Below are 24552 nucleotides of genomic sequence, written 5' to 3'. Positions count from 1 at the left end.
ACACAGAAGTTTCAACAAGTGAGGGCGCTGTAGACGCACATTAATGGTTGCGCCCATCGCGGCCTGTTTGGTTTGTCTCAACTCGTCTTCCTCCTGTCCAGATATCTTGGGTAATCGGTGTCCCTTCAAAAGCTAGGTAAACTTTGTTTGTGCCCAAAATGTTTTGCGAATGCACCTGCTTTTACGAGTAGAATAGTAGACCGCTGTATTGATGATTGAAACGACAATTATTTTACACGACAATGTCATGAATTTCACAGGTCTCATGCCCGGACTGCATTTTCTAAAGCTACTGTAAAACATGAGGGGCCAAAGCTGTGGAGCTCAATTGACAATTCATCGAAAAAAATTGCCAGTTCCTCTATGTTTAAGCGTAAATATAAATATGTATTATTAAATAACTATTTATATAACAATTAAGTCATATACCACAGGGTCACAGCCTGCATGTTACTGTTTGCATATTATTTTTGCACATCATTATTTTTTAGTCAACTAGGCTAGTAATAATGTTTGTAGTTTTTTGTAGCATTGTCTTAAGTGTCTATGGGTCCTCCACTGGACAAGCAATGCTTCTTGGGGGTTTCCATCCATCAACTGAATATGTACCATTACTATCTTTTATATTACATGGAAAAAAATAAAGTGAAGTGAAGATGTGTGTGCTTTCCTAGGCTAGCTATGGTAGCTCGTAGTTTTGTCTGTTTTCTTTATGATGGAGAGGATGAGGATTAGCCTAAGGAAACATTTGATCTAGGCCCCTAAAGTTTAGATTCCATCGGACTCTGCAAAGCAAAGAAATAATGACTTAGAAGCAGGGATATTTAGATGTTTGGGGATTTTTTCATACATGTGTAATGCAGAGCCAATTGTGAGTTTTTTCTAGGCCTACACAAAAATGAGTGTTGTTTTTTCACTTAAAAGCTTAAAATTCTAAAAGGTTTGTTCTTATTCATGCCTTATTTCAATGAGTTAAATGCTAGCTTCACTTGAAATTTCAAAATTTTTGAAATTGGGAATTAAATAGAGGAGCCAAAGCATGGGGAAAAACACAAATTTTAATCACAGTTTCCTAATTAAGAAAATAACAATGAATGAATTCTTGACTGAACAGCGCCCTCACTCATTTATGCGTATAGCTATGGTGCTCAGTGTGACTTGTGGATATGGTGGAGGTTTTATTCCACTCTTAGCTGACCTCCACTACCTCCAAGGAAAGAGCACATTTAAACCATGGAGGAAGGTATAACGTCAGTGACCATAAAGTCGCCAAGTCCCTATGTTTGCCACCTATTGTCAAGTCTGATTGGATTTCACAGTAAGTGGCAAAATAAGGGACCTGGCGAGTATACGGTCACAAGGTGTGATGTCACATAGTTTACATCTTCTAACATGTACTACAACGCTGCTCCTATCTTTTCCTATTTGTTTTCCCTGTCACCCACAGATGAAAGCCGCAGTGTGATTTGCCCAATTTGCTTCCATTCCAATGACCAATCATAGCTCAGCTTTCTTTTTGATGGGGTCATGAAAACAAAAAGGAAAAGACAGGAGCTGTGTTGCGATTGGCCAAGCTGTCACTCAGCTGACATTGAGAGTACCCAAGACCTTTACCAGGGAGGCTGAAACATTGGACCTCTCCCATACCCTAAGGACCACAGCCACTTGTTGAAAAATATGTTGTGTGACGTTCTCATCAGCATGTATTGTAATTTGATATCTCAACTGTTATTGATCTAAAATTAACATTGAATCCTTGCCAAATCCAGGTCCCCAACACTGGAAGAATGTCAGATGCTGGCGATTTGCCGTCGACATCGACTGCTGACTCAGTTACGGTGGCCAGTCGCATCCCGTTTGCTGAGCTTGCTGGCTTCCTGGAAAAAGTCCAAAAGAAGCACGGCACAGACGGCAAGAGACAGATGTTTCGTGAGTTTCTTGAGAAGTGGCGCGAATTTCACAAACAGCTGCACAAGAATAATCTAGATACGGTACGTGAAACCATACAGTCATGCTGCACGATTGCTTCATCTTTGCACAAAGGGTCGATCTCGCTGTATGATCTGTCAACCACACAGTCATGCTGGGCGATCGCTTCATCTCTGCACAAACGGTCGATCTCGCTATATCATCTGTCAACAATTGCACCTTCGGATGATAGCTGTCTGTTTCATGATTGCGGAAGATTGCTTTCAAAAAAGGAAAGTAAAGTCGGAGATATCATACAGGATCGACCAATAATGCAAAGTAATCTCAAGATTGTGCTTATTGGCCGACCACGCCCTACATATCCACAAAGATTCTGGTAGGGTGTAAATTTTATATTGGATTTTTTGTCCATGTGGCTAGCTGTTGTATCCATACATGTATTCCACAACCCCCAAAATGGGTGGAACAAAAAGTCCATGCAGCTGCGTGAAATTTTTGCTGTGGTGGACTTTCATATGTTTTTCCTGGACCAATGTTGTCATTCGTTACTGTGATGGTCGTTCTTTTATTGCAAATGCACTCTTATTACACTCTGTGACCGTACCTTCTTAGAGACAACCCCCTACGGTTTGGAAAGTCACAGACAGTCCAAAATTTACTCCACTTTGGATTGTAATGTCGGGCCTGATAACTTCGTTGGACACATGACCTAGTGGTTAGGGTTTGTAACTCTTAACATGGGGTCGGGGGTGCGAATCCAACATGTGGTTTCATGTTGTTACATTGGGCGAGTCACTTTAGTACCTGTGTGCCACTATCCACCTAGGAGCAAATGGGGTACCTGGGCAGAGATGGTCATTGTGATTGATTGGTCACTTAGTGTTTGACGTGGCTGCGCAGTGACTGAGCTGTATACTTCCCAGGGAGCTGAGATTGTTTATAAGAATTATCACATGCCTGACGAGCAGGGATAGGTATGTCAGGGCATTGAGACCTTGCATGATATGTGCTGTAGAAAAACTGTCCATTGTTGTTATTCACTTTGCATATTATTTATTAAGGGAATAAATCTGTTTGGCCAGCTCAGGAGACTGGACGCAACTTATTATCAGTTTAAGACCAGCTAAACACATACATGTTCTTATTCCCATTCACGAATTCCTTTTTTAGTCAGAGAGTCAAAAGAAGTCAGTATATGATGGATTTCCAATTATTTTGTTCAGCATTTTATTTTCATAAACCTGAACATCCCCGTCCATTTTATGGTATATTCCTTGTGCAAGTTGTCTAAAAGAATCTCCTTATTTGGACTTGACATGCGCGTGGCGAGCCGCTTGACCAATCACAATCGATTACTATCTCGCATCCAGGTACCAGGGCGTGATTTACACAGCGGGCGTTATCACTTCTCAGCGGACATAATCAAAATTTAATGTTAATACAAGGTCAAGTTACACATTGTTGAGTAGAGGGACTGTCTGAAGTATTTATGAATTAATCATAATAAAAACATTAAAGTATTTACATGTATAAGTTGTCCAGTACCTTAGCTTATCTGTAATTCAACGGTGCCAATATATATTTGTTAACAGAAAGACAACTTCTACCCCGTCTTGAGGCTTCTCCTACCCCAACTGGAGAGAGAAAGGGTTGCCTACGGGATCAAGGAGGTAGGATGAGCCGAGCAAGGTGCCCCTGTTCTCTCCCGCCCAGACCTCACCCCCCCCCTCCCCTGGCCTGTTCCAAGCCTAATCCCTGTCACTTTCTCCTCCGGCCCTTGGAGGAAAGCATCACAGACAATGGCTGCGTTACAGGTCCGTTGCCCAGTGGTTGCTTCCAAGACATTTTTTTTTTCTCTAGGCTACCCAGATGATCCCTCAAAGTCTGCCACGGCACTGGAATCCAGCTGCCCTTTCTTTGTTCTTTAACTTTCAAAGGGCCACCAAGCAGCATCCATAGGGGTGGCCTGCATTCTTCCTCAAATCCCACAAAATCCTGAACAAAATCTCATGGATTTTAAAGGATATGGGAGGGAAATTCTTATGCATGGCCACAAAAACTCTTGAGACCGCTGTTAATTTAGGGATTTATACAGGTTTTATTCCGACATTGTATAACAAAATACTAATAAAAATATCCCATTCGTGCAGTGGAATATTCAGATTTTTTTTGTCTTTTCACTGAGCTTCCCTTCCCCTCAGCACATGGAACTATCACCAGTCACCTTATGAATATATTCTTACCATTTCACTCATAAGTATTCCTATCCTTGCATCAGTTTAACTTGTCCGCACTCTTCCAATTAAATAGCAAGTTAAGTTATTTAATCATTTCGTCATCTAAATGATATCAAAATTGTCCCAATGACCAAGGCGTATAAAGTTAGCCACTGATCTATCGTGTCTTGTCACAGCATACCCTGGCCAAGCTCTACATTGAAATCCTCGGTTTGGCCAAAGAAAGCACTGATGCCAAGAAGCTGCTCAACTACAGGGCGCCGACCGCAAAGCAGGTAGGCTGAAGTTTTGTGCGTATAAATTTGCTTCAAATGCCTGAAAATTATCTCTTGCAACCTGGGTCGTCAAATATCCAATCCTAGAAGTTAGTTAAGAAAGCCATTTACAAGTTATCCACTGTGGAGTTAAGTCACAACCTGGTCGAGGGAGCTGTTTTAAAACAAATCATTGCTTTTTTGTACCCATTTTCTACAAAACAAGTTTATGCCATGATTTGTTGGTGTTTTGGACAATGAAAGCTTTGAGTTTCAGAACCATCAGTGACACAAACTGTGGGTTTGCTTGTGCGTGGGCTTTGTCCGAAATGGCGTTGTTGTTTATGACTATACAGCTCGTTATTGCAGTGGCAAAATCTACAGCCTTAGCCGTTTGTTTGAGAAGGCTTATAGGCATTGCTTATGGCTGAGCTTGTCAGTGCAGTGTGTCTGTGGAAAAGTCTGTAACCTTAGCCACAGGACGGCTGATTCTGATGGAGCTCTACTTTAGGATTTCTTTTCTCACGGACAGGTGGAATGCACTTATGAAGGTCAGGCAGAAATCAATTTGTAACAATTTGTCTTTTCCAGAAGGCATCCAACTGATTCAGTTTTGTTGTCTCTGCATGTGTCTCTTAGGAAGCTGGGGACTTTGCCAGTGTCGCGTACTTTGTCCTAAGGAACAGGTGCCCTGAGAAAGGAAGGTAAGCTTGAAACATTGTTGCTTTATTCTGTCTCAGCCTGTTAACAGGACTTGTATGTTCTTACAGGTTTTGTTAATACTTGTGAATGATTAATTCTAATGCTCCCAGATTCTCAGGAGGTTTTGAAGAATGCATCCTTGCTTGAAGGCTTCGGGAAAGTTCCTAGCAAAAATGCAGATGAAGTGAGGGTCATCGTAGAATGTCTTGGAAACTTTTTTTCTCTGCTTCAGTTTGAGCATTCAGGACGTCAACACCTGCCTGGATGGCATAGCGGCCAGCAACGCCGCAAAGAAGAAAGACGTAGTCAAGAAGAACCTCATGCACCTCTTACGGAACACTAGCGCCCTCGAGCAAAAATGGCTTGTCAGAATGATCATGAAGGTAAAGACAGAGAGATGGCCTAGCTAAATGATGGACAAACAGATGGATGTACATTGACATAAACAGAGCCAGACATCTCGACCAACAGACAGACAGTTTCATATTCGGGTTTACCCATAACACCGACTTTATATCTTTGCACAGTATTCTCAGTGTGGTTTGAGAGTGGTGATATAACCATCGGCTTGCGCGGGTGGGATTCGGACCCACATCGTCCTGCTTACTAGTGAAGATTTCTTAACCACTCGACCGCCAAGTTTATCGAGACTGAGTGCCTACCTGGCTGGCAAATCCAGTGCCGCAGCGGGCACCGCAAGTTGTCAGTGATATTAATGTGGCTGACAGAGAGACGGTCATACTAATGAAAGAAGTAAATATGAACGATTAAGCTTACGGGTTCCATGTGTGGAAGAGCTCCAGGGTGTAAAATTAGTTTCAAACCTTTCCAGTCGTTGAAATTCACCTGATCACCGAGCCACACTCATTGGCATGGGACACACTGAGGACGTGTGACTGACTTCTGTTGAAATGTACGTTCTTCACGTGTGAATCCTTCCCCTTTGCGAATTTGAGACTTTCTTACCAGCTTGTGTCGAATTTGCAGATTAGCTCAGTCAATGTGGATAGCAGTGCTTTTTCTGTGGATTTAACTGTCAGTCACAAAAGAGCTCTTCCGAAGAGAAAAGCGGAAGAGCTTAAGCCTGTGGCTTTTGATTTTTCATTTTATGAATAATTGTTTTGTTGGTAGGACATGAAGTCTGGACTGAGCCAAGTGTCCATATTCCATGCTTTCCATCCTGATGCTGAAGACTTTTTTAATGTCACAAACAACTTGTCCAAGGTAACTTCCTCTGCTGAAATGGTTCACCCTAAACCTCCAAAACCCACCCAAACCCTGAACCTTGTGTCGTAGTATTTTAATGGATTAATGACCAATTTAAGGGTCAGGAACTATTCAGACTGGTTCTAAAGTGAACACAAACATGAAGTCATGCATTCACAAAAGTTTGGCACATCTCAACCTTGGTGGATATCACTTGACCATGCCAAGATGCCAGTTTGCTTTGCATTGGCAAGTCCTTTTTGTTATTTCCTCATCAACAGCCTCTTTTCACTTTTAAAGAATTATTTGCTGATATTTTTCCATCAGCTATTGTCTGATCTTCCAAAAAAGTCATTCTGGGTAGGTTTAATTCTAAGGCATCTTTTCAAAATTCCCATCGGTTGACTATAGGACAGGGCCATCCAACCGATAAATAAATAATAACAGTGACTTGCGTTGAGTGAATAATGGAGGGGGGTGTTGCTCCATTGAAACCACATAGCCTTGGGAGTAATGCAATGCATTTATCAGTTAGAATTGGCCACTTGAGAACACTTAACCTGATAGCCAACTGATAATAAATGTATCGGTCGGACGGTTCTGTCTGACACCTACCTGATAAGAATTTTGAAATGGTGCCTAAATTTATTGATACACCTTATAGACATGTATTGGGATTGATGAAACCTTCCAATCAATAACTGGGTATCCTTCGTCACCGCAACCCATGTTTGTTAATCTGTCACAATACCATTTATTAGCCATCTGTTTGCATTTGTGGCAGCTTTGTGCTGACTTGAGGGACCCCAGTGTGCGGATGAACGAAGTCGGAATCTCTGTCTTCTCGGCGTTCAGCCCCATGCTGGGCATGAGGGCAAATCTCAACCAGGTAATGGCACCCGACTGTCTAGGGTATTTATTCCAAGTGAGATTTTCATCAGTGGAGATCATTGGAACTTGGTGCATGTCGTTAATCTGAGGCAACTTGTGAAGTAATTTGCCGCAGCAGCATACCCTTGCAAACTGCCCAGAAAGCTGTTTTATCATTTCAACCAAAATGTTATGTTCACGTGAATTAAACTCGGTGTACCAGATTCTATTCAAATTTACGTTGCAAATGGCTTATTGACAGGGTGAACAATGACAAAGGAGTGCTTTTGTTGCAGCTGATTTGAATAGCATGTGACTTGAATTCAGACAGGAAATCTGGTGTTGGTCTTGTGATGGTCTTGTGGAGGTCTTCAGAGATTCTCGTCTACAGCATTTTTTCTGCATTTTGCATCAATCTTGTTGTGTACTCTTGCGGCAGGTCGAGAAGTTGATGGAGCACAAGCCCTTCTACATCGAGACGAAGCTGGATGGAGAGAGGATGCAGCTGCATAAGGAAGGAAATGACTACAAATACTTCTCAAGACGGTACTGTCTGGAGAAAGCATCGTTTTGATTGGTCATTTTCTTGCCGCTTTGTCACAGAAAGTGTCCATTTTAAGAAAAAGACTCAACATGTTAATATTTCAGACAACATTTCGGGCAGATGTGATTTTATGCAAACCCTTGTGTGTTTTGGGATCGTTACAGATCACATGACTACTCTCGATCGTTTGGTGAGACTCCAGATGATGGCAGCCTCACTCCCTACATAACAAACTGCTTCAAAAGGTACCGAAGTTCCTAAGTAGAGTTCGAATCACAATCTTCCTCAGTAATTGACTTCACTAGTTTTGTTATGTTTTTTCAGAAAGTTCATTTGTCACGATTGTTATAACTTTTTCAGGAATGTTCGTAACTGTATCCTGGATGGAGAGATGCTTGCCTACAATCCAGACACGAAGACATTCATGTAAGTGGTTTCTCATCCAAAGTGAGTGATCAAAGGAACCACAAGGGGAATTGACAATGAATAGCATTGTTCACCCCGAATTTTCTTTGGACCAGAGTGATCATGTGACCGGTCAATAAAAATACATATTACCCTTATCTTTGTGCATATCACATTGTGATATCACAGACTAGCCCCCGCCTCACAATTGAAACTATAATACGGGTACTGCTAACCAGACTACTTGATAACAGCAAACTGTCGTGAAAAACAGCAGGGAGGGTTGTGATCAAATTACCCGTCACTTTGATTGTACTTTTTATTTATTGCCCCAGGACGAAGGGTGAAAATTTTGACATAAAGACCTTGAAAGATGACGAAGGTAAGTGAAATCCTATTTTTAACCCTACAAGATGGGGGGGGCAGTATTTACTCCCCTTGACATGTTTTCTGATGTCATCGCAACACAGTTTTGTTCATGCTAAGGCTTTGCGCTTTTTTCCAGTGATGTCATATGATCATTTTCACACCAATTGGATAGTTGCAAAATGCCTATTTTTTCCGAGGCAGGTCAGTTTAAATATTTATTTTTCCAACAGTCATGTGCTCATAGCACATGGGCCAGTTTATCGTATCGTGCAGAATTCTTTTTGACTTCGTACTCAAAGACCTTGTGAGGGCTGTGAGCCATGTGATATGATTACAGATTCCAATCTGTTCTCTGGATTTCACATGTCTTCCCCTTTTTATGGACTAGATCTCCAAGTCTGCTACTGCGTGTTTGACATTCTTCTCTACAATGACAAGAAACTGGCCAACCTCCCTCTTCATGAACGAGTCGAGTACATCAAGGAGTAAGTTGTGGCCTAGTGGTTAGGTTTGTAGCATCCGTTCTTAGCGTCAGGGGTTCAAATCCTAGCAGGCGGTTACATGTTCTGACCAATTAGGCAAGTCAGTTCACCCCTACGCGCCTCTCTTCAGTCATTGGGCGCCAGTGAGGGCGGAGATGGTTATTAGTTTTGGCCAGTTGTGCCTGAAGTGGCAGCATTGCCAGGTGTGTTCCCCAGGGAGTCAAATGTCAGATAACTTGACCCAATAGAACTTCATCATTGTGCTGCTATGTTTGTCTTTTTCCCTGTAGACCCACTGACAACAATAATATGACTTCACATATTGATGAAAGGGAACAGATTAGTTTTCCTTCCAGCCTCAGTTTGGTTACATTGCTTTGAATGGTATCAAAGCAAGATGGCTGCCCCATGATAGATGTTTATTAGCAGGGATTATGATAATATGTCATCATAAACTTTTTTTTTTCAATTTCCCGAGTTGAAGCACTCTGACATCGGACATTTGAAAACCACTTTTGACACATGTATACTCGTGATTAAAATCTGGGAATGACAAAATAGCGTTGATCATTCTAGTTCTGTCCAACCACGTTTTGGCCTAATTTCACCCACTGTACTTTAAACAGTATTGTGAAACTGAGACACAAAATGGCCCGGAATTTAGTGAAAGATTTCATAATTTTCTTGAAGAAGTTGTTTGGAGTTTGGTATTTCTTGATATGGTCGTGCATGCTTTGTTGTTGATTGGAGATGATTATGGAAGACGGTTGCCAATTAGGCAAGGATTTTGTTCTTTTTGACAGAGTGTTCACTCCTGTTGAAGGCAGACTTCACATTGTGGAGAGACGGGAAGCAAGTTCAAAGTAAGATGGATGTGTAGTGGTTCGTTTGTCCTGAATGAAGACCGTTTTTGTTTACTTTATATCTAAAAGAAATTAAAAGGCAGGAAGATGTGTGATCTTATTAGGCTCTTTCACAAAGGCAAAATGCTCTTAGTGAACGAATTCGAAATTCTGTGGCAGGATAATGCTTAATGTAAGTTTTGTTTCTGTTGTTCCGTTTTTAAAGGCAGGAGGTCGTGACAGCTTTGAACGATGCCATCGACAACCGGGAAGAAGGAATTATGATCAAGAACCCCAACACCACCTACCTGCCAGACAGGAGGAAAGGTACAGTAGCTGGCCGGAATCTCTTTCCCCCCAGCAGGCTGTGTACTTGTCATTGTTTTAAACACTGGTTCATTACCGTGTAGAGTTTATTTGAGTCTAGTGAGTTGTTCGCTGTCGCCAGGAGCAACGAGCTAGTATTTCAAAAAAGGCAAAATCGTTGGAGATCAAAGCCCCAGATGTCATGCCCGAACAGTTCAGTGCTTGTGACTGGGCTTACAGCAGCACTGATGGGGCATACCATATACAAGTGTATTGATGTTCTCAAATGACCTAAGACGTGCCTCGTTTTGAGTATGAGGAGTTGAAAAACCATACTGGCTCAGTCATAGGGCAGTAGACCATTTGTGCCCAGTAAGTCACATGACCTACGGTGGGTATTAAACGTCAACAAACGTGGCCTCCTCCCATAGCAAAGTGTGTCAGGAGTGTCGTTTACCAAAAATAAAACTGATGGTCTGTGCAGTACTCGGACTTCTGATGTTCTGAGAGCTATACCATAAATCAGATTTATTATTGTTGAATAACACTTAAAACACACATTGCTATGGGAGGACGCCATGTTCGTTGATGTTTGTTACCCACTGTAGATCACGTGAATTTGTAGCGGGCACAATCGGCCTATTGTTTATACTATCAAAATTTTACCTGTGTGCAATACAGAAAGCAGATTTGATTTCGCCCACCCACACACACCTAGCCATGCCCCACACCACATGACAAGAATTCCTTATGCTTTGTCTGCTATCTGTGAAAGATGAAATAGTGATTTAATGCTGTTCTGTTTGTAGTGTAATGTCACAGTACATTTGCCAAGAACTAGTGTGTATGATATGCAGTGACAGTAAAGCTTCTGTCCCTCGTGAGAAGTTTGTCTTCTTTTAAGATCAGGATTGGCTGTTCACCCCAAACTGGCTTGACATTAAAAACCACCATATCAAAAAGAGTGCGTAAAGTTGCAATATGCACATTTCTGCCCACCCGTTTATGAGCCATGTATGTAATATCCTTCAGCAAGCATGCTTTTAAAAGACAGACTTACACACTCTTGTAAAAGACCATGTAGGGTTCCACCTTGTAGCCGAAGTTTAAGCTAAAGGCACTTATTTTATGCAGTGCTAAATGCTAGTTTTCTTGCCAATTCACTGGATTACGGTCACCGTTGGTACAGACTAACTATTTGGCAACAATGGCGACTAACGACTGGTACCCACCATGCAGGTTTCATTCAGTTAAAGATCATGTCAACTAAAAAAAACCCAAATTTAGTCCTAGATGTTGAGGATACTTTCTGCGGTTCATGTTTATGATTGTCAAGGATAGTGCCTTTCCTTTGGTGTATTTGGACAGGCAGTGGATGGCTGAAGATCAAGCCAGAGTACGTGGACAATCTTATGGATGAGTTGGATCTCTTGGTGGTAGGAGGTTTCTTTGGCAAGGGGGTGAGTGTTTGATACATTGCCCAAAAAACCTTTGTCCATTATCTCTAAATCAGCTGCAAGTCCTCAGAGAACCTACATCATTCAATCTTTTTTGTTGAACGGACAGCACGCAAGCAATGTAGATTTAACACATCTGATTAGTCACAATTACCATTTTTTCTTAACCAAAAATGTAATTTGGGATAAATTTACACTCTGAAAGCAAACTAGTAGTAACACAAAATCTCAATAGCTGCCTCAGACTGGTGTAGGCAGAGTAGGTCACATATTTCCTGCCCGAGATGGAGTCACTTTGATGCACATGTATTGCTATTTTATTGCTTGAATTGCTTCATTAGGTTGTACCATTTGTTTCATTTTCCTCTGCTGGGATTCAAAAAGCCATTTTGAAACATTGCAATGTGTTTGTTTGTCATTGACCACTTGCCGCTGGGGTTTCCGGTACCGAACACGTGTTCTTTATAAGCATGGCTGGGGTGTCCGAAATCAGACAAAGGGAAGTGGGCCTTGTAACAAAAGACCGTACTCGTAACAAGAGACCAGGCTGCTGGGAATTACCAACATTTTTTCACTCCCAATAGTGGAGAAAATCCAGCCTTGTTTTAAAACAGTATACCACGGTTTGGGGCATTTAGTGCGAGCGGATTACCACTGGGGACAAAAGCGCTCCACCGCTGCAGCGATGAGCCACACAGCACCGCTGCACGCTAATCTGGCTCCTGTTTAAAAGAGGTCGGCAGCGCACTGTGCCAGGTTCGTGAACAAAATCTGGGCTCTTTTTACAAGGCTGCAGGCCTGGCTGAAATACTCGGACGTCAATGGATTTTGTCCGTCAGATTAGAGTAGCCACCAGACAGTCATTCGTGTAGGTGTAAATGTCCATTAATTGAAATGGTTAATTTTGGAAGAATTTTGAAAACTGAAAATCTTGAAAATGTCCCGTATGTGTGCACTGCATTTTTCAAACCACCCGGCAGCATGTGGTTAAGGATGATTTTAAAATATTCAGCCTTAGAGATTTTTACTTTATTTAAGGCACCATTTCAAAATTCTTATCAGGTAGGTGTCAGACAGAACCGTCCGACCGATACATTTAGTATCAGTTGGCTATCAGGTTAAGTGTTCTCAAGTGGCCAATTCTAACTGATAAATGCCTTTTTATTGCATTACTTCCAAGGCTATGTGGTTTCAGTGGAGCAACACCCCTCCATTATTCACTCAACACAAGTCACTGTTATCGGTTGGATGGCCCTGTCCTATAGTCAACCGATGAGAATTTTGAAATGATGCCTAAGCCACTCAACAAATCACAAAAGTTCTTGTAAAACTCGCCCTGTTCTCTGTCATTGACAGATTCGATCCCAGATGGTATCTCACTTCCTATTGGCTGTTGCTGAGCCCCCAGAAGTGCCTGGAGAGCATCCTGTCAAATTTATTGCCTTTGCAAAGGTAGACCTCATAAAAAAAGGCAAAGTGATTTGGGAATTAAATTCCTGTTTACCCTTTTTGTTCCTGGAAGTTTATTTTTTCTAAGATTTAAATTTAAAGATGACATGATGCCTGCTTTATACTCAACAGGTTGGGTCCGGTTACACACTTAAAGAATTGTATGACTTCAACCAACGCCTGCTCCCACACTTGAAAGTCTTTAAGAAGGACAATCCTCCTTCGTTTCTCCAATTCACGAAGGTAAGTCCACGCACAGAGGCAATCAATGGGCATGTCCAGGGGCCAACTTCATAGAGCTGCTTAAGCACAAAATTTGCTTAAGCGCAAAAAACCTTGCAAAAAAAACAAAGGTTATCACCTCAACATCTATGTGATTGTCATACTAACCAAACAACAGATGAATATCATTCCAAAACAATATACATCACATGGAGTTTTGGCTGGTAACCTGATTTGTCAAGCAAGGTTTTTTTCACGCTTAAGCAAATTTTGTGCTTAAGCAGCTCTATGAAATTGGCCCCTGTTTGTGAACGGCCACTCTGTAGCAAAATTAGGTGGCCCTTTTCAGCCAGGTATCCATTAAGCATGCAAGATGTCGAGATGGTTGCGAAAGCAATAGAGTGTGACGTTATTTGCCAAGACACGAAACAATAGGACATGTGCTTTTTGGTTGGTTTTACCTTTCTTGAAGCTAAACTGGTGCTTGGGTTGAATGTTACATGCATTTCATTGGTAGTCATCCATTTTGTCGACAACGGAGGGGTTTTTTTTAAACATAAAGAGAAAATGACACAGCCGGGGTGTTTCTGCGGGCCTGTACTCGCGGCTTGAATGTGATCCAACTGCAGAGACTGTCTGCATGTGTGTCTTCGTCAGTTGCGATATAGCGTTTTCCATGTGATTGAAGGCTGTTCAGTGATCCGCATCCTTTTTGTCGATACGAAAACCAAGCTTGACGAGAATCACTGCGCACACTTGAAAGTGTGGGTAGAGCGTGTCATATGCATTTCTGCTTTTAATTATTGGTTGTTTCAAATAATGTTTAGTTTACTGTTTTTGAATGTTGCATTTCAGGAAAAGCCAGACATGTATGTCAAACCACAACATTCCTTCATTCTCCAAGTGAAAGCGACAGAAATAAACTCTTCAACAAGGTAATGCTAAAGCTGTCTTTGCCGGTTATAATATTATTTGACAACACTGCTACAGCACTGCTACAACAGTGCCACAACACTGCCACAACACTGCTACAACACTGCCACAACACTGCCACAACACTGCTACAGCACTGCTACAACACTGCCACAACACTGCTACAACACTGCCACAACACTGGTACAACACTGCTACAACACTGCCACGACACTGATACAACAGTGCCACAACACTGCTACAACACTTGCTGGCCATGGTGACCTAATATACAAATATGGCAGAATCTTAAGAATGTGTTTTAAAAGTTTACTTTTTTCAAAGCCTGTTGCTTAGCAGTTCCTCTAGATCAACGACTTGTTGACTTTGCTTAGTTTGGGTGCATAAATGTGCTTTGTTCTTGTCTTCTAATCTTCCACTGTCAGTGTCTTTCATTCCCTCTGATTTCTCTACTGGTTGTCCTCAGCTACCCAACTGGGTGCACGCTCCGTTTCCCGCGGGTGGAAAAGGTGCGAGAGGACAGGGAGTGGCACCAATGCATGACGACGGACGAGCTGGAAAATCTAAGACAGGCAAGTGCTTTTGTCATTAATGTCTCTTTAATAACGAGTTGGCGCTGAAGGACATGTTTAACCCTCAACAACTTTATGTGGCATTGCTTGGAGGATTTAAAAACATGCCATGCCAATTTCCATATTCAGGACTGGGGGACGTTAACACTTCACCCCTGTGCTTCTATGATTCTCATTGTGTTTGTACACATGCAAATGGTTGATTGTCCATGGAGTGAAAGAATTTTCAGCCCACAATGAGCCCCGAGCTTGACCAAGAGAGGGGGCAATTTTCCTAGTAACGTAGGCTCCTTTGGACAGAACTGCACTTAACAGGTTTGCAAACAACTAAGAAATATAGGCGTTATGGTCACATTGCTACCAGCAAAATGAACACTCCCGACCAACACGGCTCTTTTCAACCAATGAGGGAGTGCTTCTGCTCAAGGCGGGCCACGGATAAGTTTACAATAAGATAATTCCTACATCAACTGGTTAGAGATTCACTTGCAAAATTGATATAAATGTGTCGAGCTGATGAAAAGAACCGTTGGGAGGCTGAAGTCACCATTGTAATATTGACGTTTACAAAAAATATACATTGGTGTGTACATTTTTTGTCTGTTTTTGAACAGGCCACAATAAATGAATTTTTGTTTGATGGTTTAAGGCATCGGAGGGCAAGCTAGCAACGAAGTATGCTGGGCTGGAGGGGGACGAAGATGTACCAAGCAAGAAGAGGAAGGTAGCCACTCGGACGGCTAAGCCTGTCGGCGTGGCTGCTCGCTTCATGGCCGCTGATGTTTCAGAGGTCACAAAGGTGGGCTTTTATGTCTCTCAGTAAGGCGCTGTCACTAACTCAGTGATTTGACACACATCCGTCATTGTCCTAGGAAAAAATGGCAGTGCTGAGCATTATTGAGAGCAGTAGGGGAGTCTTCAAACATTTGATAATATGCGAGAAATTTGAGAAAAATGTAGAGCTGGTCCCTAGTGCTAGCTTGGCAAGATAACAGCCATACATGGCACAAGTGGTGACTTTTATGCCATTTGATAAAGAATTTGTTTTTGTGTTACATGAAAATAAGCCTCATTGTCAAGTTTACAGTGAATTACGTACAGCTTCTAACCGGCCTCTTGCCCAGTGCAACCTTGTGGTCTCGTGGTACTTTGTCATCTTTTGGTTGGACCCTTGGCATTCTGTTTAGCCTTGATTTCTTTCCGATTCTCCTCAAAACGAGAGATCAAGCATTGATAGAGCTGTTAGGCTCACAGCCACCCAAACTGTTTTTTAAAACGCAGAGTACCAGCCAATACTGTATGTGATGACATTTGCTTTTGGCTGATTCCTTAGCCAATTTGAACCTGACCTTCAGCAAGTCACACTCTTCCCAACCTACCTCTCTCCACCTAGGAGTGGCAATGGGTACCTTGCAGGGCAGAGAGGGTTATTGTGTGCATTTAGCAAGCTGAATACCCCTCAGGGAGCTGAGATGGCCTTTAGAAAATTTTATCGTCACGGTTATCCCCTCAAGGCCTAAAAGTGTACTGGTGGAAATACGCATTATTATTGTACTCATTGAAAGCTTGCTTTTTGCGCAAGGTGTCAGAGATGTTTGCCGAGCGCGAATTTTGTGTCATCAACGGACCACCCAGCCACTCCAAAGCAGAGTTGGAGAAGAAGATAGTGGAGTACGGAGGGCAGGTGGTTCAGAACCCGGGGTATGAAACGTTCTGCGTCTTAGCCGACAAGGTCAACCTGAAAGTGCGGAACATCATCAGGTAAAATGTTAATTGGCAGGAATATGCAATATTTTAATATCATTTGAATAATGAGCATTTAGAGGATTGCATTGGAACGTACCTAAAATGAAGTGTGTTTGGCATCATTTCAAAATTCCTATCGGTTGACCATAGCACAGGGCCATTCGACCGATAACGTTGACTTGTGTTGAGTGAATAATGGAGGGGTGTAGCTCCACTGAAACCACATAGCCTTGGGAGTAATGCAATGTAAAGGCATTTATCAGTTAGAATCGGCCACTTGAGAACACTTCACCTGATAGCCATCCAATAATAAATGTATCGGTCGGACGGTTCTGTCTGACACCTACCTGATAAGAATTTTCCTTAGAGGTCAGCAATAACAACACCTTTGCGCGAGGTTGGCTCCATCAGCATGACAGCACTGTTTCACAGGCACTAAATATGTTGGAGCTTACATGATTTGTTCTCAATGATCTCATAATTTCGAAATTCACAACTGGCTTATTCCATACATTGTAGTCTTGTGTCTATGAGGTGAGCTGGAGATTTATGCCTGATGTGTTTTATTGTTTGTTTGTTAGCTGTGATATCTATGATGTGGTCAGAACGGAGTGGCTTCTGACATGTTTGGTAAGTAACCAGGTGTGACCTTTGTGTTGCATGAACCATCAGATGATCAGTGGTTTGAGGGGAGGGGTCTCTGTGGATTTGTCAGGGGATGTGATTTTTCCAAAATGTCAGAATTTTTGACCCCTAAATTATAGATTTGTTGAGGGATTAATCATTCAGGGATTTTTTTTATTACTTTGCTTCGTAATCGGGTTAATTTTGGAATATCTTGCAACTTTGAATTTGCATATGTATTGGTTCGTGCTGGATTTTTTTCAACACAGGAGGAGAAGAAATGCCTTCCTTGGCTACCAAGTCACATGATTCACGTCTCCCCAGAAACCAAAGAACAGTTTTCATTGCTGTACGATCGTCATGGGGATAGCTACACAGAAGATGTGGACGCGGAGAAGCTCAAGGAAATCTTTGACAAAGTCGGTCAAGAGGTAAGAAGGGTTTTTACTGATATGAATATTTTCATTTATTGAACTCAGAGTCATTGGTCTATTTGCACAGTTGCTTGTTTTAATTATCTAAGCAGTGCCGATGTAATGACATCATTAAACAGAAACCCGTAAGGTGTGTGTCCATTTTTGTGTTGAAGTCAAGATATCATAAGACCAGCCACTAGACCATTCACAAGTAACGGGGTGAGTTGTTACAAAAAATTCTTTTGTTGCAAGTCATTTGAATAGCTTGTGACTTGAATTTAGACCGGAGAGATTGTGTTAGTCTTGTGAGGGCCTAAAAGAATCTTGACTACAGCACTAATAAAATTGTTGCTCCCTTGCGTAAATTGGTCTTAATTTCTGTGTTGCATTTCCATGTGCTCCGTCATTCTCACCTGGAAAGCAATAGGTTAGCTTCTTTACTTTGAGTTTGGATTCTCACTGTGGCTTACATTTGGCTTGGGTTTTTAGCCCACCTGCATTAACTCCAAGTCCTGCAGATCACTGTACAGAATCGTTGTTTGGAGAGAAATACTTGACGACATGAAATCAAAGCACCACACAAACACATGATTTAGCCAAGATTAAACACCATTGCTGTAGGCAAGCATTTGGTTAGTGATTGTACTTGGCAAGTTGTAAACTAGACACTGAGGCGTATTGATTTTCACGTAAGACAATCACAAATTCTTTATCTAAGGAGATAAACCACCATTGAGTTACGCAAGCATTTGGTTAGCAACCGTACTTAGCAAGTTGTAAGCTAGACACTGAGGCGCATTGATTTTCACGTAAGATAACCACAAATTCTTGATCAGAGTATGGTTGCCATTTTTGCCAGTATGCAGTTGTTGCTTTTATTTCGATCCTGTAGTGGGTGCTACCTACGTGTTTTTTGCCATCTATCAAAGCTTTGAAGGGTTTCCCAGGACCTAATGCTCGCACTGATATGGTCTTTGCCTATTACAATGTCACATGTCCATTGGGTCATGTGGTCCAGTGAGGGTTCCCTAAAGATGAATCTGGATAATCATGGCAATGCTATCACTCGCCATTTGTAGTGGCCCCCACCAATGGTGGTAACCATTGGGTTGTGCAGAGAAACTGAATTCCCCAATACCAGGCGTGCTCAGTAGCATTTGTTTCATTAGTCATGTTGGTGAGTTTTTGACTTGTGTTGTTCCTGCAACAGGGCGATTATCATATGCTTGACAGCGAGGCCATCGCGGAGCTGGAACAGAAGTATTTTCCCGGGGAGTCCCCCTTGGGGCTGTTCCGACTCTGCAAGGTGTACATGGACTCAACTCTCATCATCAACGACCAATCAACTGTGAGTATCTCCAAATACTGAAAAGTTAACAAAAAGTCAGGATAGTTGCCACTGACCGTTACAAAGAGAATCTAAAGTTTGAAATTTCACAACTCTATTGATTTCATGAAATAACCAATTTATTTGCCATGTCTTGGACCTCTTTGAGATTTTGGGTTCTTGAAATGTGAGTGTTTGAAATTAAAATTTTCCCCCCAAAGTGTGGAATACCTCAGACATTATGTGAATGTGCATTTTGCATGATTAAAGAGTAATTCGACCAAATTCTGTTTTGTCAAATATTATTTGGTGCGTTTAAAATTTATTTCCAAACTCGTATAGTCACTTGAACAAAACAGACTTCAGAAGTCATGTTTCATTGGACAAACTGCTTGAAATCTGCTCTTTAGTGTTAAACATTAGTCACACTATTTAAAGCTGCCAAAAAAGTAAGGAAATACTTCCAAAAGTTGGAAAGAGGTGAAATTCAGAATCTCAGATTTAGTACAGATTTCTTGGTACAATTTTCTTTTGTAGAGATTGACCAACTGTGTGATATTTTTCCATAAGTGATTAACATGAAGGCTCATTTCTTTCATCCGAGCAAAGTTTGGCAAATAAGTGCAGTGTTGACCTCCCTTGTGATTTCAGCACATAAAAGACTGCAGCTTGGATCTGGTAGCCATGGAGATGCGTTTCTATGGTGCCACCGTCTCACCCAAGATGGCTGATGACATCACCCATGTTGTCTTGGATCACAGGTATCATTCTTTTTTCTTTCCATTCAAACTTCTGTGCAACAATTCATTAGTATTGTTTAAAATCAGTTTAAAAATAGTTTTCTTACTGGCCATTGTGGAGCATGAACTTATTATTTGTAATTATTTGTTTTGAAAAATGGAATGAACAGTGACAAGACACGGCTTCCCTCGTACAAGAAATTGCTGAGACAGCGAAGGATTAAGTTTCATCTGGTGTCGCCGGAGTGGGTGCACGCTTGCATCGAGGTAGGCAAGATGCTGTCAGAAAGGAGGTTTGAACTGGGCCTGCCAGCCGATTAGATACAAAATCAAAAAAGGGGGATGATTGGAGAATGAAGGTGGGGGAGTAGAGGGCTAGACGGTGATGAGATCATGCCACGTAAAAGAAGAAACAGTTTCTTGTCCATGATCTGTTTTCAAAAATGGAGGAAGTGGTTTTTTTTAAGATGGCAAGTTTATCGACGGTAAACAGATTTTTGAGAGCCCTTTGTGGATACTTTTGTGTTGAAAAGAGTTTTCATGAAGGTTTTCCAGTTAAAACTTGCCCTAGTTGCTGCATATTTTGTCAGAACCAAATAAAAAGTCCAGATTTGATACAAATCTAATCCCTAAAAAGAAAAGCTATGAAAAAAGAACAGCTTGGGAAAATTAAACAGCTAATAGGATTGGAAACAATCTGTTTTACTGCACCATAAATTTTCCTTCAAAGGAAGGCACCAAATTTCAGTGAGCTCTTACCTGAAATGATGTCAACATCTTTAATTGGGAAGTTTGGGGAAATTAGGGTGTAAATATATGACTGCGTCAATACGACACTGCAGACAACTTTTTGTATGAAGAGAAATTTGTGCCTTAAATTCAGCACATACTGATAGAAAAATATTCATAGCGAAATCTTTATTTGTCTACAGATTTCTCAAGCAATCTTTCAGGTATCAAATTTAGTAAGACAATGCAGACAGGAAACATTGGTTTGTGAGAAGTCACTGAAATCTACATTTTGTAGATTGGTACATGCAATTTACTTTATCTTCCTGTTTTTTTTCTTGTTGTCTTCTAAATGTATATGGTATTCTTTGATAACAAGCCTTTTGCGAGTTAAATTTGAATAAAATCTGGTACACTGTGTTATCTGATAGCACATAAATGTAACAATTTAAATTCTCCAGACTAAAGACACTGTTGCCATACCTGGTGATTCGGGGCAAGCTTTTGCATAGCGACCACCATCTCTGGAACGGTACCTTTATGCCCTTGTTGTGTATCTTATGTAACTAAGCAAAAGCTTGCCCTGAATCATGCAGTATAGCAACAGTGTTTCTAGTATGGAGAATTCAAAATGTTACGTTCACGGGAATTTAAAGAACACAGTGTACCAGATTTTATTCAAATGTAACTTGCAAAAGCCTTATTTGACAGATATTTGACCTGGGTAATATCACAGTATTCAATGAGTAAAGGAAATTTGTTGCTGTCACTGACACGGGACCCTTGAGGCCTCGCCTCTTTGGCCCTGTTCTGACTCGACCTGTCCTTGGTCTAATGAGGCAGTTTGTCACATTTCCCAGACAGTCTGCCAGGCCCCCCCCCCAGCCTCATTTCCTCCCCACCCCCTCTGTCCCCCTCCTCCAAGGCTACTGTCTGTCTGTGTGTGTGCGTGTGCCAACTCACCAGTCTATCTGGTGGGGGTTACAGTGAGTTCAAGGGGGCGTGTCGACTTCAAGTGCGGTCAGGGTTGGAATCGGAACACCCCTCAGAGACGCATGTCCTGCAAGTTTCAGTGTTCGCTGATTGGCGGAGCTGGCTCCTTGTACCTTTGTTTTAGGTGAGTCCACTGTATGTCCCTGTAAATTCGTCGCTGGGGGGGTTGGATTTGAGCTGAGACCATGCTCTAGTCTGAGTGCTCCTTAAGAATGCCGGCAGTGGTGTGAGAGGGGTACATTTTCCTTGGGGACATTTGGGGGCCTATATTTTTCGGAGAGGGGAACTCCGGCCCTGTCACAGTTAAAACCCCAGCAAAGGTTGACTATCAACTCATGTTTCCCTCTCGAAGTTCTGGGAAGGCGTGTAGGAAGGTGGAGGCCTTGAGCGGTGCGGCCCGAGCGGAACATTGGTGCTCACTAGAAGGGAACTCATCAGTTCTCCAGAGTTGACACACACGCCATCTTTCAGGGAAAAAACACCGCCTGACAAATTACAGTCTAGAGGCCCAGTTGGTACAGCTCAGAGTGTAGATCTTGACAACATGTGTCCTCGGCTCATTTATCGCAGCTGCAAAGTGATGTCACTGCGATGTTCAGGGAAAGATAGGGGAAAAAATGCTGTATCATAAACCACACTGAACTAGCGGCCAAACAGCATAATCTTGTCGTGTATTGCGCAGGAAGGGAAGTGTTTCTTGTCAGCGGGGAATATTAAAGTCAAGTGCCTTTTATCATCGAATAGACCTCTGAACAGGGACCAGGAAATAAGGAACATCGTGAGAAGAAAAATGAAAGTACCATGGACACAGTGTCTCTTGACTATTTTTTTTTATTCAGAAAGTATGATCTTAAAAACAAGGTCCAGTATTAAACCCGGCAAATGGAAATCATTCAAACGTAGTGCTGCCTCAACTGCCAGAGCCTAGTTCAGATCAACAGAGGGCGGTGTGAATTTCCAAGAATATTTCCACAGAATAAGTTCGCGTGTAACCACCCCCTACCGTTGTTGCCTGTTTAACGGCTGATTTTGTAACACTTCTCATTGAATACTGTGTTCGTTAACTGGTGAACTTAGAACAACATTTCCAAGTATACATAAAATGTTTAGAATATATGAGCACTGAATCGATCATAACCTACCCACAATGCCATACACTTCCTTAATCAAATTTCATGACAAAGTAGTGCTCATCAGGAGTCGTGGAAATTATAACATTAGAAGTAATAGTGTTTTAAAATTAACACGATTACATTAAAACAGTTGTCAAATTCGATATTTGAAACTTGTGAAGTATTGGTTTGTAAATAGCAGGAATATTATCATTTTCTTGATGCGACGAGGGAATATTTAAAAAGAAAGGTGAAATGTCACATCAGTTCAATTTGAGTGATTTGTAAAGACTTCAAAAAAGACCTCAAACTAGGCAGGGTAGACGAAAATTGAGAACAACCTATCTTTGCCAAGTGGAAATTGTGACATCCTCGTTGCCCGAATAGCGAGTATTGGTGTGATCCATGCAGGACATCCATGCCGAAAGGGCTGATTGATTTTGCAACCCTACCCCCATGCCACTGATGTCACTGCAAAGGAAATAAGTTTGAGATTTGCAGTCCTTGTGTGGGGTTCAAGTTAATGTTGTCCACTTTCAAACATGGATAACTAACTTACATGGTTTTAAAGTGTGAACACTTTTAGCTTGATACTTTTTAATTCGCCTTGTTTTCTTTTCGCGGTCTGGAGATAAGCCCCAGTGAACACAAGCACTCAAAATTGAGTTTATGCCACTTTTCTGTAAAAGGGGTTTTTGCCCTGCATGTTTCGCAGCATAGTGCTGTCCGCATATTTTTTGAATCAGTTGAAAAGATGAAATGCGCATTCGGTGACTGAATTTCAATTTGGTTTCGTGATCAGTCTAGAAAGTGGCCTAGATTCAATCTTGATTGTGTCTATAGGGCATACTCTAGATGTGGCTAAAAGTGGTTGAAATGGACAGTCTTCGCTCGCAAACTTTTTGTTGGACATCCTAGTGTAAGACTCGCTGGAAGTGGAGTCGAGAGCGAGAGAAAAGCGGTTAAATGTTTCCTGCTATCTCCTCCCCAAGGCGTTGTCATGACCAATTGTCCTCTTCTGAACCCTTCCCAGACCCCCTGTGTCTTTGTGTTTTCTAACGATCCCCTGGCTCCTTTGGAAAATCAAACCATTTCCGCTACAGAAGGGGGGGAAGAGATTTATCAATTACTCATTGTCCGTCGAAGTAGAGGCCCCTCGTGTCGCACATGTCACAAGCGCCTCTAGTCACCTGTTCAGACTTCTTCCCTTCACTCACGCGGGCACCGGTGCAGCCGCGTGTGGGTTGAGACCTTTCTTCGCGCTTGGCGCCAAAGCCAGTGCGAATTTGACATCATGACGCCAGTTCGCGACGAAATTCGTCAAGATTGAAAAATAAAGTGTCATAATAGACAACCAGAATTAAAGCCTTTACTGTGGCGCCACAACGCTTGTGGACAGGTACCGAGGTGAATACGACACGCACACAATTAGTGTGTAAAAGGCATTAGCGCGTGAACCAACGCGCACGCATTCCATTCGTTTGCACTGTCTGGTTCGTGACTTCGTACACGCGCACGCACCGCGAATTATACGCTCCCATTGGATGCACAGACAAGTTGCGCGTTAACTTCTGGTACTCTATGCGCAGTGGGCGTGGTTTAAACTGAAGTGACGTCACACTTACGAACCGTATCTGCCAAAATCCTTCCGACGGCCGAACGCAACGCACACGTGTGCTACAACGCAACGCACACGTGTGTTACGTTGATGGAGTAGATTTTTGTGTCTGTGAAAGTGAAACGCATGAACACATCGTGCACGCAAATCACCCGAAAAACTAACGTATGGAAAGGCGCCTTTAAAGTCCATAGAGCCAGACTGTAAGGCTTTAAACAATACAAATATTTTGATGCAACGCTTATTTTTCAGCTTTAGTTAATGCCAAACATAATCAAATCGCATCTGCCGATCCTGTTTTTCACGACCTTTGGCGAGGATGCATATGTCACAATGAAGTCTTGCAAAAATAATATTGAACAAACTGACTATTTAATCGTGTGTAAAAGACGAATTTGCTTTCCCTTGACAAGACAGTCGGTGTTAGCGAAACAGCATCGAACGTCCTTCGACAACAGTGCGGGGTTC

The 24552-nt window shown here is 42.0% G+C and overlaps 1 protein-coding gene across 1 annotated transcript; it reads left to right on the top strand.

Moving 5' to 3' along the window:
• Nucleotides 1–27: 27 nt before the first annotated feature.
• lig4 (DNA ligase 4) lies at nt 28–22630 on the top strand. The gene is made up of 27 exons (XM_022248885.2): nt 28–136; nt 1770–1991; nt 3522–3599; nt 4343–4441; nt 5060–5124; nt 5355–5505; nt 6254–6346; nt 7113–7217; nt 7638–7744; nt 7907–7987; nt 8103–8168; nt 8483–8529; nt 8905–9001; nt 9802–9861; nt 10067–10167; nt 11515–11606; nt 12960–13055; nt 13185–13295; nt 14130–14209; nt 14674–14779; nt 15429–15578; nt 16362–16540; nt 17107–17155; nt 17419–17580; nt 18776–18913; nt 19544–19653; nt 19803–22630. The coding sequence occupies exons 2-27, from the start codon at nt 1788–1790 to the stop codon at nt 19951–19953; spliced, it is 2778 nt and encodes a 925-aa protein (XP_022104577.2). The 5' UTR covers nt 28–136; nt 1770–1787; the 3' UTR covers nt 19954–22630.
• The last annotated feature ends 1922 nt before the right edge of the window (nt 22631–24552 follow it).

Source organism: Acanthaster planci, linkage group LG03 (assembly GCF_054643075.1).
Source record: "Acanthaster planci isolate LZ-2023a linkage group LG03, COTS_SCS, whole genome shotgun sequence".
Lineage (NCBI taxonomy): Eukaryota > Metazoa > Echinodermata > Asteroidea > Valvatida > Acanthasteridae > Acanthaster > Acanthaster planci.
Note: the sequence above shows the minus strand (reverse complement) of the source record. Positions and strands in the feature narration are given on the sequence as shown.

Bases quoted from the DNA above. Each gene is read 5' to 3' on its own strand.
- lig4 (XM_022248885.2), top strand. From the start codon at position 1,788: ATGTCAGATGCTGGCGATTTGCCGTCGACATCGACTGCTGACTCAGTT. The intron at 3,600-4,342 runs GTAGGATGAGCC...GTCTTGTCACAG, and splicing joins TTGCCTACGGGATCAAGGAG to CATACCCTGGCCAAGCTCTA. The intron at 6,347-7,112 runs GTAACTTCCTCT...CATTTGTGGCAG, and splicing joins TCACAAACAACTTGTCCAAG to CTTTGTGCTGACTTGAGGGA.